This window comes from Mauremys reevesii, linkage group 5 (genome assembly GCF_016161935.1).
Source record: "Mauremys reevesii isolate NIE-2019 linkage group 5, ASM1616193v1, whole genome shotgun sequence".
NCBI classification, from domain to species: Eukaryota; Metazoa; Chordata; order Testudines; family Geoemydidae; genus Mauremys; species Mauremys reevesii.
This window is the reverse complement of record NC_052627.1, coordinates 118,854,641-118,874,810: the sequence shown is the minus strand read 5'-3', so window position 1 is coordinate 118,874,810 and position 20,170 is coordinate 118,854,641. Positions and strand designations below refer to the sequence as shown.

Genomic DNA, 20,170 nt, shown 5'->3' with positions numbered 1-20,170 from the left:
GTGTGGTCTGCATTTAGCTTAATTTACATCTTAAGTAATGTGCTATGTATTGTTTTTTTTCTGAAGCCCTTCAGCAGCCACACTTATTGAAAAACATGAGCCATAGCAGGCAGCCTTCTGACAGCAGTGTAGATAGATTCATGGCAAAAGAAGAAGCAATAGAATCTGTTGATCATGAAAATAAGGTAAGATATTCTCACACTCAAGGTGGGTTTTTAAGTTAGGTGTTTGTTAAATTTTCAGAACAAGCATACATGAAACAATTAATGGAATTCTGCTTTATAAGCAGATAATTTGGTAATCTGTACAATAGTAGGTATACTTTACGGTATATATCTCATCTTTAAAAAAGTGCATTCCAGTCATCAACATTCTACTTGTAATTAAAACTTCCTAGATCACATAAATACACTATCTTGAAAACTTACATATACAAAAGACGGTACATTATTAGGCAAACATAAATAGACAAGTCATGCAATTAAGGGTGTCAGAATTGCAGAGAGAAAAAGAACAACTCCCCCTTGCTGTGTGCATGAAGAGTAACCAAGGGACATGTAATGAATTTTTCATCTGCTGCTCAAATATCATTGAACTGTCTACCATCTGTGATGAACAAATACAGCAAAGAACTGCCAAGGAGTTCAAGTTGAATGCAATGAGTTTTATATGGGAATTTTTTTTTAAATCCCCAACACTGAAAAGGTATGATAGATTCTCTATCATACAGTTTAAGCTAATAAAACAAATTTTGCAACTTCCAGAAGGATGTTACTCTTGAGCTGGGTTTCCATATTATGTTTCCAGAGAGCATAACTTTGTAGCCGAAGGAGCCTCATGGACAGTCTTTTGTCAAACAGCAAGTCTAGATAAATAACAGTCTACTAGAACTGTCATATTAAAGTTTTTATGGTGAAATTAGAACAATTATAGTGCTGGTGGTGGCATCTTTGCAAAAATATTTGGTTTTAGGGCATTCTCACAGAAGATGTATTTAATGTGCCTCTGATTTATTACCAGGGATCCTAGTTTTTCATGATTAAAAAAACCAAAATTCTCAGATTAACCCTTCCCCCCCCGCCCCATAAAATCCATGTTTTTCCACATTTAAAATAAAATGCTGAACTTTAATAATAGTAATATTAATAATATTTCAATATAAATAGGTGTCACTTGAACACAATGTTTAATTGATATATTCACAATTTTTAAGCTGGCAGCCCAAGCCCCGGCCATTTTCCCTGTTATGTTACTATATATGATTCTGTTTTTTCAAAAAATATAAAAACTAAATATGCTCTGTAAAAATGCAAATTCTGTGTTTTTCTATGGCAAATAGATTTCTAGGATCCTTGTTTATTACTTAGTGTTTCTAAATTGTGTTCCCTTTTATGATTTTTTAAATTTAAACTTAATCTTAAAAACATACATAAGACCTGTGATTTGCTTTTTGTAACAGCCTTCCAGAATAAAGGGAGATATAGGTCACTACACAGATGGAAATTCTGCTCCTCTGGTTCACTGTGTTCGTCTCCTGTCTGCTTCTTTTCTGCTTACTGGGGAGAAAGGTGGTAAGTTGCTGTCAAAAACAGTGATGGCTTATTGTCTGCCTCAATATACAAAACAAAGTGTGATCACTTTATCTAGTTGTGTGGCAGCTCTTCATTGACTGAGTGTATCATTTTTTCATGACAGGACTTTAAGTATGACAACAGCTTGTAAAGAGCTTTAAAAGGATTTGTAGCCTATTTCGTAATTGCTGAACCTAGTTTTGACCTGCTTGTTCCTGATGAAATTATTATATTAGTGTAAACTTGCTGGTCAAATATTAAGTTATTAAAAAAAAAAGTATTTTAAAGGATGTTTTAAATGGTAAAATAACCAGGTAACTTATTATTTAGCTCCTTAAGACACCAATTCTCTAATTCTAATCCGTGGGGAGCTGGGAGGTCACATGATGATGCCAGCAGCTCCTCCATTTTACCAGTGGTTTACATGGGTGTTTAGGTTTTGTATAGCATAGTTAAGAGTTTGCTTAGACTGCTGCTGCATAAGTGGAGGAAATGGATTTTTCTGTCTTGTGCCAGAGCCATCAGCAGGAGTGGAACTGCCTATCAGTGAAGCCACCAGCAGGAAGGAGGGAAGGACTACTTACAAGATCAAAGCCACTAGCCAGGCAGTGTGTCTATAGGAGCAAATGGAGAAGAGACTAGGTGGTTCGGTAGCATATCCTGCACAGAAGAGAGCCAGGAAGCAAATTCAGGGTGAAAGAAGGACTAGACAGCCTGAGGAGTGTTAGGGGACCAGACAGTGGGGGGAAAAATAGCTTGTGCAGGGGAACAGGGAGATGGACGACTGTTATAAGGTGCTAAAAGGAACAGTATATGCCTTTTGAAAAGGACCAGACACTGTATTTTACAGTTAAATACAAATACTTGAAATTTTCCATTTAAGCAATTGCTGCTGTTGTCACAGGGAAGCTCTGTGACTGTGTGGGAGGGAAATCTCTCAAGATGTGGTCCACATTATATGAAGCTTGTAAAAACCCCATCTTAAAGGGATACAACTTAAATAGAACACTCTTTTCTCTGAACATTCTTTATCAATGAATATTACATAAAGATACCCAAGTTTATAATAATTGAAGTATGAGATTTTCCTCCTCCCCCCTCCCCACTTTTCGCTATTTTGGATACTTATGTGGTCCCCCATTACCATATAACATCTGAGTGTCTCAAACTTTTTTTTGCCCTCTCCATACCCTTTTGAGGTAAGAAAGTACTATTGTCTCCATTTACAGATGAGAAACTTAAGTTATGCAGGGAACTGAAGAGGGATCTCTTAAGTCCCAGGCTAGCATCTCAACCTTAGACTATCCTTCCTTCATATGTGCAGTTGACAGCATTTTGTGTATAATTAGCTTGGCTGTTTTCTCTGTGTGGATCTTCCATGCTGCAGTGGGGGGAGAAACATTTTTAAAAACACTGAATGTAATTTCTGCAAAAATTGAAGTGGGGACTTAGGCAGATGTAATACATGAAATTAATTTTAACTTCATTTTTAAAATGGATTAGGTTTTAAGCTGACATTGCCCATTTAAGTGATTTGTCATTTTTCTTTTAGCAAATACAAATATTTCTGTTTTGAAATGTGTCTTTGGTTCAAATTCTAGATAGCATCTTGTTGCATACTAGCATGTTTATATAATAATACCTAACTCTTTGAGTACTTTTAATCAGTTGTTCTCTGGGCTTGTCCAGTGTGTGATAAATCAGAGTGTAAATCTGTGGTGCTATAGCCTGTTGCACACTCACTAGCCATGTGGATCCTGCTACCATGCAATAAAGTGCCATAGTGCACTCTGCTGCAGTAGGTCAAAGAACATGATAAGGAATTTTTAGGGTGTATGGAGTCTATCTCTCTGGCCCAGTGACTTTTTATCCAAAGTGGAACAGTCATTGAAGGAGAGAGACACACTCTAGTCCAGTGGTTAGGGCACTCCCGGGGGAAGTGGGAGACCTTGGGTCCAGTCCCCTTACTCCAGTCACTCTTTTGTTGTTTATGCGGAGTGGAACAGCTTCAACAGGAGAGACAGAGGGAGTTACATGTCACAATATCTCATGGTTAGAGCAGGGGTTCTCACAACAAATTTTTTGGTGACCTCAGAGTGTGGCCACCAACTCTTGCAGGTGGCCGCTATGACACTTTTCCCTAAAACACTTAACTTTAGGAAAAACAAATATGCACATATACATGTCCAAATCATAGTAATTTATTTATGTAGGGTTTTTTTGCAGATTCAGTAATAAAAATAATGGACAGTTGTGTCTATTCTTTAGTGGAACTAAACAGAAGAGAAACACAAATAAGGTGCTTTGCATATTTTTGTCTTTTGTTGTTGTTTCTTTTGCTTTTTTGGTTTTGGTTTTTTTTTAATTTGCTAGATAGTAAGCCTGTTTTGTGAACAATGATGTTTGTTGATATCACTTTTCACAGCAGCAGACTTGCTAGTTAGCTGGGAGTCAGTGAAAAATATTAACAAACATGCAAATATCACTTTTCACAGCAGACTTTCTCAGGCCTGGCAAGCCATGAGACAAATTAAGCCCTGGTCGGATGCGTAGGGAGACAGCGGGGGCCAAGGGTGATAGGATGGGTGAGGGACCAGGGGATGGAGCCTGCTGGGCCCTGCGGCTGAGGAATGGAGCCCGTGGCCAGAACCTGCCACCACACAGCCAGTGCCCATGTGCAGAGCCCACCGCTGAATGGCTGGAGCCTGCCTCCCGCGACCCCAGTGCTGTAGCCCTGAGCTCCATCACCCCCAGGAAAGGTGGGGAACTCACACCAGCTGTCTGCTCCTCTGGCATTTGTGTTTCCAGAGGGGGGATGACCCAACACCTCTGGGCGGCCCCAGGGGAGGGGCTGCTTAGCTCCTCTCCCAATCACTGCTCAGGAGGCTGTGGCCGCAAGAGAAGCCCTTCATGGCCACATTTGAGAAACTCTGGGTTAGAGCACTGGTTCTGAAAGGTGTGGGAGACCCCAGTTCAAATGCTTTCTCCCCTCTTTGCCTGAGGAGGGACTTAAGCCTGGGTCTCCCACATCCCACGATTTAGTCACGGGAGTCACAGAATCGGTGACTTCAGCCCTGGTGGCTGGGAGCTGCAGGGTCCAGCAGCCTTTCGCAGTGACAGGGAGCTGTGAGGTATCCCTCCACCTAAGGTAGCGGTTCTCCCAAGCTCCCAGCTGCCGTGGGCAGGCAGGGTACCCGGCAGTTCCCCGACTGCTGGTGGCGGCATGGGGAACCCCTGCAGCTCCGTGGCTGCTGGCAGCTGCTACTGCTGGCTACCATGGGGGGTAGGGGAACCCTTCAGCTACCAACTGCAGGTGGTGATGGTGTTGGAGCCTGGAGCTCCCAGCCACCTGGCATCTGCCCAGCCCCTTCCCATTTTACCATTGATATTTTTAGTAAAAGTCAGGGACAGGTCATGGGCTTCCGTGGATTTTTCTTTATTGCCTGTGACCTGTCCGTGACTTTTAGTAAAAGTATCTGTGTTAAAATCTTAGCCTTATTAATAACCACTAGTGCCACTCTGCTCTCTGTCGGAACCTAAACCAATACCCCAACATTATATGAGGGATGTTTTTAGAGGTGCCCACTTTCAGATGAGATGTAACATACAATTACTGATTATATGTGGATAGTAAAACCTCCGTAGCAATGGTAGGAGAGTTTCTCAACCTCACTGTCCCACTCACATTCCAATTTGGGTAAATAATTTCCTCCCAGTGGAAATTCTCCTTACAGTTTCAGTTGGATGTGGCTGTGTTAGACCTGAGTGACTGACTTGTTTTTCCTCATTCTTGAGCTCTTGTCAGCTTCACCTTGAAATGTAAGAATATTAACAAAGGCAAAAGGAATCTTTCCTCACCCACATTTGCTTACTATTATTACTGTTTACATTACCATAGCACTTAGTAGCCCTAGTCATGGACCAGGGACTTCATTGTGTTGGGTGTTGCACTAACGCAGAATAAAATGGCAGTCCCTGCCCCAATGAGCTTACAGACTAAATATATGACAAGAGATACCAGATGGATACAGACAGACGTGGAAGTACCAGGAAAAGTTGAGATAAAACTTGTCAGCATGACATGTAGTGGTCCCTGTGCACAAGTAGTTCCTGGTAACAAACCTAACCGTTGTCAAGTTTTTTGTAAATATCACGGGAAAGGAGAGTTTTGAGGTGGGTAACGAGCATCTGCAAAGCTACCTCATGGGAAGCAACTCCCATGTGTGTAGAGCAGCATGGGAGAAAGCGCAGCAGTGCTTGTTCGAAAATTTAACAAGTGAACAGTACAGGCTGGCATCATGAGGTGATTGAAAGTGAGCATCAACAGCAAGTGAGAGATGATAGGTAGTGTGTATATTGATAGTGGAAGGCCTTGAAAGTGAATTAAAACAGTTAATGTTTGAGGAGATGGAGAAGAGAGCTAATGAAGGGATTCAAAGAGGGGTGACACGATCAAAGCGAACAGTCTAGGAAAATGATCTTTGCAGCAGCATTCTGAATGGATATGAGTGGAGTAAGATTGCATTTGTCAAGGCCAGAGGCGAGATGAGAGCTTTGACTAGCGTTTTAGTTGCATGGCTGGATAAGAGAGGCCATATTTTAGAGACGTTGCGCAGAAAGAATCAGCAGTATTTAGATATAGACTGGATGGAAGCACCTAAAGAGAGATGGTGCCAAGACTATAGGCTTGGATGACAAGCATTCTTTCATTTTTATGCCGTTAGTAAAAATTCTTACGGGTTTCTTAATTTCCTGTACAAATTAACACAGTTTAGATAATCTAGAATACTGTATTTTGAAACAGCAACTATTTTGCCTTTGGAATACACCATGCTGCAATAAAATGTCAGGGAGCTATTTTCAAAAACACTTTCTGGTGCAGTATGCCCATCCCTTCTTTTTACATGGATTTTGTCTGCTTCTGCAGTGGGGATAGATGTAGTTTTAAAACTTAGATAAGCATGTCACACTAGGATTTGATATATTCTTTCCTGTCCTAAACTATGTAATATTGTACACTGCTAATGTAGCTACCACATTCTCAGTGGACGGAGAAAGCCAATGTTTAGCAATTGGAAATTTTTTAGGAGGAAGGTGCTATATAAATGATTCTAATAACTAGATACAATTACTGGGTCTTCATTAATACCTTGTCAATAATATTTATCCAGGTTAAGTTGTAACAGGATATTAATTTTGTGTGCTTTTGCTCTTTAACAATTGAAAGTAGTTACTTATGTTCAACATTTTTCTTTTTTTTTCTTTTTTTACAGCTTTAGTTCCTGATAGGGATGTGAGGGTCAGTGTAAAAGCATTGGCAGTAAGTTGTGTTGGAGCTGCTGTTGCCCTTCATCCTGAATCTTTCTTCAGCAAACTGTATAAGACACCTCTTGAAACCATGGGAGAAGAGTATGGTATGTTGAGATTTACATTGTAGTTCCCTACTCTTTTGTGAAACATTTTAACTTGTTGACTTTTGAATACATAATTCAATGTCCAGTTCCGTTCTTTAGTGTACACAGAGCTCACATATACTAGCCATGTCACACAGTTTAAGTATTACTCTATGTGCACACTAGTGCTGTCTTAAACTATTTCAGTTACAATGCCCACATTTCCCCCTTGGCTATGAGAAGCAGTGGACACCGAGAATTTGCAGCAGTACCAGTGCACTATGGGACAGTAGCAGGAGAACTAATGAAATCATTTTTGCTTGTCTGCAGCTATGCTGGCACCGAACCAATTAGTTTAACCAGTTTTAAATATGCTAATGGTAATCTGTTCTAAATGGTTTCACAATTGTTTGTAAACCATTTGGTGTGTCTGTGTGGATGCATAGTGTTCTTCAAATGTTCTAGGGTTTTTAACAGGTTTTAATTTTTTTAAGTGTCAACAAAGCCTGAGTGTTACACTTCAGGAATCCTGTTTTAGTTCTCACCATTACTACACCCAATGCAAAATTATATGTCTAGGAACAAAGAGTATAGATCAGACTTAGGATGAGGGTCTGTATCCTGCAAAAATAGTGACTCTCCAAAGAAGTTAGAGGTCTTGGTTGATAACCAGTTTAAAACGAGCTCCCAGTAAGATGCAGTGGCTAAGAGGGCTGATGCTAACCTTTGATGTATAAATGTGAATATCAAATGGTATTACCTCTGTATGCAGAGTTAATGAGACCATTACTTAAAATGCTATCTCCAGTTTTGGTACCTACACTTTAAGACAGGATGCTGAAAAAGTAGAAAGGGATCAGAAAAGACCTACAAGAAATATGAGATCTGGAAAACATGCCTTATAGTGAAAGACTTAAGCTCAATCTATTTAGCTTATCAAAGAGGAGTTTACGGGTTAGGTGATATGATCATAGTCTAAATATGGGGGGAAAGATTTCTGATGATGATTTTGGACTCTTTAATCTGGGAGACAAAAGCATAACCAGAGCCAATGGCTGAAAGTTGAGGCTACACAAGTTCAGACAGAATATAGGATACAAATTTTTAATGGTGTAATTAATCAGTGGAATGACTTGCCTAGGGATGTCGTGGATTCTGCTCCACTTGAAGTTTTAAACCATAAGATGTCTTTCTAAAAGAGGTACTCTAGCCAGCCAGAAGTCAGGGGTTCGATGCAGGAGTTGGGTGAAATTCTATGGCCCCTGTTATGCTGAAGGTCAGACTAGGTGATCATAATTGTGATATTCGTATTTTTTGAAAAGTTCGTTTCTGCAGCCTACTGTCTCTCACAGGTCTGGGTATCTGTGCTGCACTCCTCTATCTGTAGCTAACAGAGGCGGGTCAGTGTTCTTGTGCTGTGTGGTCTGGTCACACTGCCTCTGCTCCTGCTTACTGCCAGATTGTCTGTCTCTGCAGCAGCAGACAATGGTGGTTTATTTTGCTGCCTCCCTTATTTCTTCTATTTTAACTTTACTGCCCAGTTTTTTGGGCAGTGGAGAGCTGTTCCTCCTCCTTAGTATTCCTCCTCCTTCTTGGGTTGGGTAACCCCTTAGGGGTTCAATCCTCCTTGAGCCTCCACTGCAGCATCTCTGTGAAGGCTCCTCTGTCCCTTACAGGCATGGTAGCGCAGCAAAGAAAGCACTGGAGCAAATCCAGGCAGTGCTCTATATGTGAGATAGGTTTCCCAGGCTCAGCAGATGGAGAGTTCTGCTCAGCCTGCACCCAGCCTTCTAACCCTAACTCCGTTAGGTCTTGGGGCAATGAGTCGGATACGTCCCTGCCCACTGAGGCAGCTGTAACACCAACTGGGGAAAAATGGATCAGGAACCCCAGTGCAGAGCAGGAAGAGGTTCCAAAAGCAAGGACCTTGACCACTTGACTCAGGGGTTAAGTCCTAGGGGACCTCTGCAGAAGAAAGAAGAGAAGCCCGTGGGGCCATAAATCCCCCCTTTCCAAGTCTTAAAGTGGGTCCTGAGCACCCTGAGGAAAGAAGCTGGGCTTCTAATCAGCTCCTTCCAACCAGGAAGACTCTGACAATGAATTCCTTCTTTCCCCCGTCCCAGGGGGAATGGGACCCTGTGGGCGAGGATTCTGAGACAGACCGTTGAAGAGGGTTCCAGGCCCTAAGAAAGACGAGCCGCAAAAGGCCTCCCCAAAGCTGCAGTAGAACTTCTATGCTCTCAGTGTGCAAAAAGGTTTAAAAAAAAAAATGTGAAAAGCCAAAAGGAGAGAGACAAAGCACAAAATATGCAGGAGAGAGGAGTCTTCCTTCTCCCCTACCCCTCCTCCACTGAGGAAGATGAGCTGTCTGGATCTGAAGCCTGAGTAGGCTCCATTGAGTAAGGCTCAGAGTAAATTTCTCTATTTCAAAATCCTCCCCTGATGCTGCAGTACCCCCTTGCTCCTCCTTTGAGGAAGTGATTAGGGATGAATGGAACAAGCCTGATAAGGGCGAGCATGTTAACAAGAGCAACCTTAGGCTTTATAACATTCAGGAACCAAAGGGCTGTATTGCTGAGGTCATTGATATCGCTGTTGTGTCCCTCTCCAGGGATAAGGTTATTCCCTCAGAAGTTCTTCCCTGAAGAGCCCACAGATAGAAAAATGGAGGCTGCTTTCAAAAAGGGCTTTGAACCCTCTTTGGTTTCTTTAATGTATAGTATTAGCAATAATCTAACCAAATATCTTCATTTGCTCACTTAAGGGCTTTATAACTTATCTTTAAATCACAATGACCTGAAACTTACAGATATGATTTTTTTTTAAAAAGTTGAATATAAATAGTGTAGAGATTCTGGCTTTCAGATTTTTATCTTAAAAAAATACAGATTGGTGCTTTTTAGGTATCTTGTAGTTGGGTAGTGGATTTCAAAATAGCAGCTTGGTTGAGGTGGTGAACTTAGAAGGTGGAAGAGGGAGGGATATTTCCCAGGGAATGCCTTGATGCTAAATGATGAACTAGCACTCAGCTGAGCCCTCAAGGGTTAACACGTTGTTAATATAGCCTCTTGTTAATGCAGTCCTTTGAAGGTTTGGTGGTTGTAATTTTTGCAGCTATGCTAGAATATTATTGGATTGGGCTTAGAGACGGAGAAGACCTATTAGATCCTGCAAGGACAAAATATTCATAGATTTAAAGGTCTGAGAGGCCCATTATGACCATTTAGTCTACCTCCTGTATAATGTGTAGAGCACAGAACTTCGCCAAGTAATTTTTGTATCAAATCCAATAACTTCTAGTTGAACTAGATTTTTATATATTTTATATATACACCTCTACCCCGATTATAACGCTGTCCTCCAGAGCCAAAAAAAATCTTACCGCGTTATAGGTGATACTGCATTGTATTGAACTTGCTTTGATACGCCAGAGCGCGCAAACCCCTCGCCCCCTCCTCCGAGCACTGCTTTACGTGTTCTATCCGAATTCGTGTTATATCAGGTTACGTTATATCAAGGTAGAAGTGTATAATTTTTTCTTTAAAAAAAACACCCAATCTTGATTTAAAGATTCTCAGTCATGGAATAAATTGTTGGAGTGGTCTTCTAACACATTACCTGTTCTATACTATGTTAGATATTAATTGGGCGACAAGTATCATTCCAAAACTGCCGCTTCATTATTAATTTAGTGCATGCTTGGATGATAGAAAATAGTAACATGCTTTCATTTTATTTGTTTTTGATGAAGCTTTGTGCCTCGTTTATTATAGTTGATTTACTATAGTCTGTTTACATTTATTGTAAGCAATGAAATGTCAATAGAAGACTTTTTAAATCCTAGAATTAGTATTTTTAAAATAAAGTAGTTGTAACTTATTTTCTCAGAAGAGCAGTATGTATCAGATGTTTTGAACTATATTGATCATGGAGATCCCCAGATTAGAGGAGCTACTGCCATTCTCTGTGGAACCATTGTCTACTCCATTCTCAATAAATCACGTTTTGATGTGGAAAACTGGCTAGCAAATGTCAGAAGTTCAACAGGTAACAGTTGAGTTATTTTGAGGGGGTTGTTTTGGTGCATGTAGTGAAAACTTTGCCCTTATTGTTTCATTATTCTTTTTTTCAGGAAATCTCTTTTCTCTGGTAGACTGTATACCTCTCTTGCAGAAAACTCTGAAAGACGAATCCTCAGTTACATGCAAACTGGCTTGTGCAGCTGTGAGGGTAAGCAAAATTTCTATTGTTTTTTGCTTATATTACTGTAGAGCCCTTGTCATGGACTAGGGCTCTATTGTGCTAGGTGCTGAAAAATCACAGAACAAAAAGATGGTCCCAGCCCCAAAGAGCATACAGTTGAAGTATGAGAGAAGACAGCACATGGATACCAACTGATGGAAGAATTCAAGGAAATTAGATAATTTTGATTAGCATGATAGGCAGTAGTTATTAATGCACCCAGTGGCCTAACCATTCTCCAATTTTTATAAGCATCATAGTTGAGGAGAATTCGGAGGATAATGAGGTTGCTTTGTAGAGGTTCACTGGGAGCTGCTCCCAAGCATGAGGGACAACATAAGAAAAAAGTTTTTAGTAAGTGGGCAGTGGAGGCTGACATGATTGGTTGGTTGATAATAGGTGGGAGTTAACGGTTTGGTAGTGAAAGAGAGATTGTGGAGAGCCTTGGAAGACAAGCAACTTATATTTGATACACTAAAAAGGGGGAAGCCATTTTAGGGATTAAAAAAGAGGGGTGATATGGTTAAAGTGGCAAGTCAGAAGAATGAACTTTGCAGCAGCATTCTGAATGAATATAAGTGGCACAAGATTGCATTTGTCAGGGCCAGTGAAATTGCAGTAATTGGATGTGAGATGCAAGCAGAGTTTTAGCTGTGTGGATAGGACAGGTCCTAGCTTAAAGATGTTATGCAGAAGATTCTGCAAGATTTATACATACCCTGGGTGTGGGGACCGAGAGAGAGAGCGGTCCGAGTCAAAGATAATGCCCAAGCTTGTGGGGAAAGATTAAGAGCTCTGTTTAAACCATGCTAAGCTTGAGTTGATGGCTAGACACCCATGAAGAAACATCAGAGACCAGCAGAAATTTTAGGTTAGACAGAAGGAGACAGGTCTGGAGTAGTGGTAGATTTCTAAGTTTTCAGCATAGAGATGGTAGTTGAATTTGTGTTTGTGGGGGTCTCATTACCTAGAGATAAGATGGGGAGGGAGAAGAAGAGGAGACCAAAGACTCCGTTGAACCCTCACAGAAAGTTGTAGAGTAGCAATGATACACTGATGGAATGATTAGAGAGGTAGGAGAATCAGGGGAGGGCAGAATCACAGAAGCCAAGCGAGGACAAGATTTCAAGAATAGGAATATGGTTCCTTGTGTTGAAGGTGGCTGACAGGTCAAGGAAGATGAGGTTGGAATACTGATTCGTAGCTTTAGCTAAGCAGAGGTCATTAGACTTTGGCGAGAGCAGCTTAATTGGAGCACAAGAAGCCGAACTGGAGAGGGTCTAGAATGGAATTGGAGGAGAGGAACTTGGGTCAATGAAATGTAGTCGTTTAAATATGTGAAAAAGTTCACATTTTATGGAAGCTGGGCTCTTTACCCTGTAATCCATGATGATTTTAGGTATGTATTCATGCAGTGGTTGCACTTAAAATTCATTCCATTTTTTAAAGATTTACTGGTTCCAGTGGCATTTCCCATTTTAAATGTAGGCAATGTTGCACAAAGTGTGGTGTAGAGTCTTTTAAAGCTTTGGAAAATTTAGGGAGGTATAGGGGTGGCTGGATGTGACTTTGGACACTCAAATTTGGGTAGTCCTCAATTAAGCATATTCTACTATTATAACACTTAGTCTCCTTCAGCATAAGTAATTCAAAGCACTTTACAGCTATTCATTCTCAGAGAAAAGTATATTACTTTTATAGACAGGTAAAGTGAGGCATAGAGGTAGAAGAATCCAGAAAGGTTACATGACTTGCCCAAGAACACATAGTGAGTCAGCGCAGAATTGGGGATAAAACCAAGGAGGTATGACTCAGTCTCTTGCTTTTACATTTAAATTTAATATTGCTCCGGCCCCCCCTGTAGGAGTCACTTCACTAGGGAAGAGGTTTTTGAGTAGGTAGAGGTATCCCTATAGACCGTGGCCCCTCAGGTGCTGTCTTGCTGAGTCTTGAGGTCTCTTGCCAGAGTTTGGAGCCTTCAGACTTTCCTAGCAGCTCGCTAAGCTCAGTGCCGAGCCCCTGTAGAGGTACTCTAGAGTTTCTCTGCTTTGGCCCCTGCAGTAGGTTGGTTTTAGGTTTTTATATGTTGAAGCACGAAGTTGGTGCAAGAAGAGACGCTCTCTAAATCAATAAAAGGTAACATAATAATTAAAAACTTGTGTCTCTACCTTTTTAGCATTGCATCATGAGCTTGTGCAGTAGCAGTTATAGTGAACTAGGTTTACAGTTAATCATCGACCTCCTTACTCTGAAGAATAGTTCTTATTGGCTAGTAAGGACAGAGCTTCTGGAGACTCTTGCTGAGATAGATTTCCGGTAAGTGTGCATATTTCAATAAGTTGTGTTGTAGCTGTGCATACAGTACCTAGCTTGTGAATTTAAGTTTGAATAGTTTGAAAAATTAATGAACCTCTTATAAAACAAATCCTCAAGACTGACTAGAAAGCTGCCATTAACATCAGTGGTTACAGGATTGGGCACATTAGCAACTTCTGTGTGTTCTTTTAATCTGCTTGAATCTGTCTTCTAAAAAACAGTGAACAGATAGATATGGCCCAGTGTTCAAAATAACTGGGGACTCCTGTGAAATCTATTGGAGTCCTAGATGCAGCACAATTTTTAAGCTCCTTCTGTTAGCTTTTGTCAACTATTTTCCACTTTTCACTTATTCCAAAAAACTGTTTGGGTAAATAATACTGCACTTATGCCCTTCCTTTTACATTCCCTTACTCTCCAAAGGCTTTTCGAAATAGAAGTCTTGTTTTAAAAAATAAATTAATACAAAATTGCCCCAGCCAGATCCTAGTTGAGCATGTTGGAAGCTTTAGAATGTTGTTTCAATATATTGTCTTTTGGAACAGATTAACTAAAATGTGCTAATTCTGACCTTTTTGCCTAAATAATTAATAAAAGTAAATTTTAATTCTTTTAAAAATTAATTACACTGTGTAATACTTAGGAAAAGTTCTTGTGACTTTAATGATGGTTAGTAACGTGGTCTGTCTTTGTCCATTTTACCTATTAAGGTTAGTCAGCTTTTTGGAAGGAAAAGCAGACAACTTGCACAGAGGTGTTCATCATTATACTGGGGTAAGAAGCATTGTTCCCTCTAACTTTTCCCACCCATGTGCGGAATGAATTTTGTTATGTGCACCAATATGGAGGGGACGTGTGACACATCCCCTCCATATTGGTGCACATAAAAAATGTCATGTGGTGGGGGTGGTTTGGAAGGGTTTGGAGTGTGGGAGGGGGGCTCAGGGCTGAGGGTTGGGATGTGCACTCTGGGGTGGAGCTGAGGATGAGTGGCTCAGGGCTGGGGCACATGGTTGGAGTGTGGGCTCTGGGGTGGGGCTGGGGCAGAGGGTTGGGTGCAGGGGGTCGGGCCAGGGATGAGAGGCTCAGGGCTGGGGTGTGGACTCTGGGTTGGGGCCAGGGATGAGGAGCTCAGGGCTGCTGCAGAGGGTTGGGTGCAGGGGGTGAGGACTTCAGCTGGGGGTGTGGGCTCTGGGGTGGGGCTGAAGGGTTTGGAGTGCAGGAGGGTGCTCCAGAGCTCCAAGGCTGTGGTGGGGAGAGAGGACTCCCCCGAGCTCTTTCTCCTCGCAGCAGCACTTAGGCTTTGGGGGAGAGGTGTGTCTCCCCGCTGCGGCAGCTCCGGGGCTGGAGCCGCAGGATAGGCACCTCTCTCCTGGCTGCGGCAGAATTGGGGCTGGGGCAGGGGGGCCATGGCACATTTGGGCCAGAGGTTCCCAGGCAGGTTCCCTGGGCGCCTGCGCGGTGCTAAATAGGCTACTGCATGGCCATGCGGCCATGCAGTTTACAGGGAATTTAGGTAAGAAGCCTATCTTTTGCATATTATATCAAAGCATTATGATTGGGGTTTTAGGCACTGATCCAGTAAAACACTGTAAGTATATGATTAATTTTAATCAGGTGCTTAAGACCTACAAAAGCCAATGGGATTTACACATGTGATTTGCTGAATCATGGCTTAATTCTTAGTACTGGGCGTAAAGTTGCTTTTCTGTTGAAATGTAGATCTTTATAGTATGATTTTAAAAAGTTATAATGTTTAGATTATTTACATATGTAAATAAACAGTTTGTTCAGCAGTGTAGAAGTAAAACTGTTATATTAGTAACTTCTGCTTACAAAGGAATCATACTTTTAAATGTTGACATTACAAAATACATCTTTAATAATCTGTGAAGTTGGTCAGAGCAGTGAAAATGTGCTATGATGTTTCATCTTTGCTTTTACTTATCTATTCCCATAGCTATTAAAACTTCAGGACAGAGTGCTCAACAATGTTGTAATCTACCTTCTTGGTGATGAAGACCCCAGAGTGAGACACATAGCTGCAGCTTCTTTGATGAGGTATAAGCTAAAACAAAGGATTTTAATAATATCCTAGCCTAATACTTCCTGTACCTGTACCTAAATAATACTTAGCACGTACTTAACACTCTACATTTTAACCCTTGTTTTTATGTATATCTATAGCTATACACACACACATACGCTACTTGTGATGGAAGGAATAGATTAGTTCTGAATCACCTGTTGTTTTGAATGATCACACAGTGATTTCCATTTTTCAAAGCATTGCATAAACATTTAATCTTCACAATACCCTTTGAGGTATTACTCCTGAGGTGTTAATTCTGTGCCAAAAAATTCTGCACACAATATTTTAAAATTCTGCATATTTTATTTGTCAAAATAACACTATATAATCGCACCACTTTAATTTATTTTGGTAATTTATTTGAAAATACCTGTCAGTAGCTATGTCTGTATTGTAACAGACCCAAAAAAATGCCCCCAGGAGTAGTGTTAAAGAAACAGCTAAGACAACCCAGTTCCTGTCTCTCTGTCCCATCCCCTCCAGAGCCCAGCTTTAGGGCCAGACTCCTGCACCCTCTCTTCCGCCTGAGCCCAACTGTGGGGTGCCCCCACAGCCCAGACACTTGCACCCCTTTCTCCCCCAGATCCCAGCCGTGCGGCACTCCCCAGCCCAGACACTCACACCCCATCCTCCCCCAGAGCCTGGGGATCCAGAGGGAGAAACAGCCTGATGCTGGGTCCCAGACTTGTTTGGAGTTTCCTGCACGTCACTTCCTTCTTTAGGGCATGCTGGGAACTGCAACTGCCGGACCCTCCAGCTCCCTCCCCACTGCAGTGTCTTCTATTTGGAGCTGGGAAGCTGGGCTCTGCTGGTTCAGCAGCCCCTCGTGGCAGCCAGCAGCCCATTTCTGTGAGGGGGGAAAAAGGAAATTTTGCACAGAACATAAATTCTGCATTGCACAGTGATGCAGAATTCCCCCAGAAGTAAGGTGTATTATCTCCACTACACGGATGAGGAAACTGTAACTCCAGGAGGTTAAGTGATTTATTCAGTGACATGGAGAGAGTTGATGATTAAGTTTGGACTAGAGTTCAGGAACTTTACTGATTTTTTCAGTCTTGTGTAAGGGATCATAGCAACCAATCCTGTAGCAGATCATGTATAGCTACCCTATTCAAGAATGGCATTTGGGAATGAAGGAGTAACATGATTAATCCCTGGGGTGCCACTCTTCACTATTTCCCATGTCCACATCTGATTCAGTGGTGTAGCACATAAGCTAGTGTCACAAAAGAGTGTTTTTCTGCCTTTGTCTTGAATGGGAACGTTGCCAGAATAGTAGGTGACAATGGAGAGGGCAGGGATTGGGCAAGAATTGTTGTCCGAAGTCAAAGTGGTTTTATACAAGCCTGCAAAAGATTGATCCTCAAAATCCAGGGTGAACAATCAGGAAGTATTGTTCAATGGGTTATCCTGTCACTAAACTATATTTTCTGGGGCTATTAAATTCCATCTATGTTAACAAAAATGAATTGTAACATCACACTATAATTTACACATGAAATCTGGCTCAACATTTAGTTTTCAGTGCACTACAACTTTTCTAGCATTGTAAAATTAGTCAGTTGACTCGCCAGAGTGTGTGCATGTGCCACTTTATGAATTATTTGGAGTCAGAAGCTAAAGATCTTGGCACGTGTCCTCACTCTGTTAGTGGGATCAGTCTTAGGGAAAGAGGCAGGGGACGAAAATTGTTGTTTGTTACTCAGCACCAGTCACTGCTGCAGATATTTTTTTAATTACTTTGTTTCCAGAGTGAATCTATTGTATTCCTTACTGGAATGCTAGTGGTCTCAATAGAGGACGGTGAGGGTAAAGGTAAAATTGGAAAAGTGGGTGGTCTTCAAGTCTCCAGTAAGGATGTAAATGGTTCCTTTGAGTTAAATGTTTGAGGAGAAAGTGAGCGTTTGAGTTTAGAGTAACACTTTTAATTTAAAAAATCAGCACAGATTTACCCACACTTTTCCCTAAATTGTACATTAGATCAGTTTTTGTGACTTATCTTTTAAAAAAGGGATTTTGCTTACTATTTTACATGTTTTCTGCTTTATTTAAGGCTTGTTCCAAGGCTGTTTTATAATTGTGACCAAGGACAGGCTGATCCAGTAGTGGCCGTGGCAAGAGACCAAAGCAGTGTCTACTTGAAACTCCTAATGCATGAGACTCAGCCTCCATCTCACTTTGCAGTGAGCACTATCACCAGGTACAGGATTTGCAGTATTGCATTTGCCTTGCTCTAGTTAAAGAAACACTGGCCATGGTTAAGTGCCTAAATTCTGTTAAGTGCTCTGTTGTTACCACGAAGACTTAAGTGCATGCTTAATTTTATGCACTGTGAGTATCTTCATTTACTTCAATATCTCTTTTCAGGATTGAGGTTTTAGGCTTGTCTTTTTTTTTTTTTCTTCAAAGGTGCAGACGGTTTAGAGTCAAAAGCTGTGAATCCTCAGCACTTGGAAAATTAAGCCTTTTAGATATAGGAGCCTAAAATTAGCATCAAAACTTAAGTTTTTATCCACTGCAGTGATGATTTAAAAAAAAAATCTTGCCTTTGCTTCTAATCCATTAGAATTATTAAAAGTTAATACTAGAAATCTAGTATCAGAGGGGTAGCCGTGTTAGTCTGGATCTGTAAAAAGTGACAGAGTCCTATGGCACCTTATAGACCAGGGGTAGGCAACCTATGGCACGCGAGCTGATTTTCAGTGGCACTCACGCTGCCTGGGTCCTGGCCACCAGTCCGGGGGACTCTGCATTTTAATTTTAAATGAAGCGTCTTAAACATTTTAACAATCTTATTTACTTTGCATACAATAGTTTGGTTATATATTATAGACTTATAGACAGAGACCTTCTAAAAACGTTAAAATGTATTACTGGCACGCAAAACCTTAAATTAGAGTGAATAAATGAAGACTCGGCACACCACTTCTGAAAGGTTGCCGACCCCTGTTATAGACTAACAGACATATTGGAGCATAAGCTTTCGTGGGTGAATACTCACTTCATCAGATGACCTTCAGTCATTTGTGCTGTCTATTTACAGATTTAAAAATTTTATTAAAGTAAATGTTTAAAATGAAATATATACAGGTTGAGAAGGAAGGTACTGTACATCTGGGGTCAGGCTTGGGTTATGGGGGGTTACAGATATCGTTTGCAAGGATGAAAAGATACATACATATCGCATAACCAGCATAGACCCAGATTGGAGTACAAGGGTTTTTAAAGTGTCAGAAAGTTTTTAAAGTGAGTCTGTGGACAGGCTGAGCCATATAGTTATAAGGACCTGCTGCGTGGATTAAGTTGCAGGATTCAGGCCGTAGATTGTAAGCTGTTTGGGGCAGGGGCTTGATTATCTTATTTGTAAAATGTCATGTGCTCACAGTGCTACAGAAACAATAAAACTAAAACAAATTAAGAAATAGTACAAAATACAGACTGCAAAGCTTGTAATAGCCTTTTCGTTTAATACTACAAGGAAGCAATTTCACTACTTTGTGGTCTGAAACCGTTAGATATGTTTAAGCAGAAACTAAGAGCCAATGTTAGAAGGGTGATAACTTACAAAGAGCTTAGTTAGGTATTGGAAAATCAGTCTGCTCTATGCACTGGCAGTGCAATGAGATGAGCAATTAAAAAATAAAATAAAACTGCTTTAGTCGATCCAGCAGTAACACCATTAGAGCTTGCAGTTTAAAATGTAATTCTACAAAGATAAAGTTAATTCGGATTTAGAATGTGATTGTGATTGTGTTGCATTTCAATGTTACATTTTATTTGTTAATATCTGGTGGACATTTTGTGAAATTTATCTCCTCAACCATCATTCACATTTAATTTTAACAATTTTTAACAAGATACCCTTTGACTTTTATATACTCATGTTTTAGTTAGTTAAATTATGTTTGATTCAGAACATACAGGGGTTACAACCTGGTGCAAAGTCCAACAGATGTCACTATGGAAAACAACCTTTCTAGGGTTATCTCAGCCGTTTCCCAGGCATTGACAACATCAACTACAAGAGCGCTTACAGTGAGTATTTTTATAATCTATAAATAACATAAATAATTGTTATAGTTTGTATTATATATATATATAAATAAAATTCAGTACTTTCTTGCTGTATGCATGTGCCCCAAGTGTCATATAGCAGATAATGAAGAAATGTTAGTGATGGAAATACAATATCTTTTGCTCCTACTCCCTATACTGTTAACATTGTACCATCTTGCTTAATTTTTTCAGTTTGGCTGCTGTGAAGCTTTGTGTCTTCTCTCCACAACGTTTCCAGTCTGCACATGGACTGTAGGATGGCACTGTGGGTATGTTTCTTCATCCAGTATACAAGCTTCTAGAATTCATGTTTACAAAAACAGAGGACACTCATTCAGGTATCAGAAGCCCTGCTTTAATTATTTGCTGTTAAGCCTCACTTAGTTGTTTAAAGATTTCATACAGACAGGTTTAAACATATTAGGCTTATAACAGGCTGGCATTGAACCAAATAACAGCACTTTCCACAGTCTTAAATACAGTCCAAATTCTGAGGT

At 40.7% G+C, this 20,170-nt stretch overlaps 1 protein-coding gene across 7 annotated transcripts in view; it reads left to right on the top strand.

Annotated features, from left to right (window-relative positions):
* Positions 1 to 20,170, top strand: part of HTT (huntingtin) — a 194,174-nt gene that overhangs the window by 53,074 nt on the left and 120,930 nt on the right. For 6 of the 7 annotated variants that reach the window (XR_005599204.1, XM_039540905.1, XM_039540908.1 and 3 more), the window contains 11 exons: positions 67 to 185; positions 1,460 to 1,571; positions 6,845 to 6,985; positions 10,853 to 11,011; positions 11,097 to 11,194; positions 13,383 to 13,522; positions 14,233 to 14,296; positions 15,483 to 15,583; positions 17,671 to 17,817; positions 19,532 to 19,652; positions 19,866 to 20,011. Coding sequence is in view for 6 of the 7 variants with exons in the window: in XM_039540905.1 (XP_039396839.1) it covers positions 67 to 185; positions 1,460 to 1,571; positions 6,845 to 6,985; positions 10,853 to 11,011; positions 11,097 to 11,194; positions 13,383 to 13,522; positions 14,233 to 14,296; positions 15,483 to 15,583; positions 17,671 to 17,817; positions 19,532 to 19,652; positions 19,866 to 20,011 (1,348 nt within the window). In the remaining variant the exon portion in view is untranslated. The remainder of the gene's footprint in view (positions 1 to 66; positions 186 to 1,459; positions 1,572 to 6,844; positions 6,986 to 10,852; positions 11,012 to 11,096; positions 11,195 to 13,382; positions 13,523 to 14,232; positions 14,297 to 15,482; positions 15,584 to 17,670; positions 17,818 to 19,531; positions 19,653 to 19,865; positions 20,012 to 20,170) is intronic. The other variant, XM_039540909.1, reaches the window with a different exon arrangement.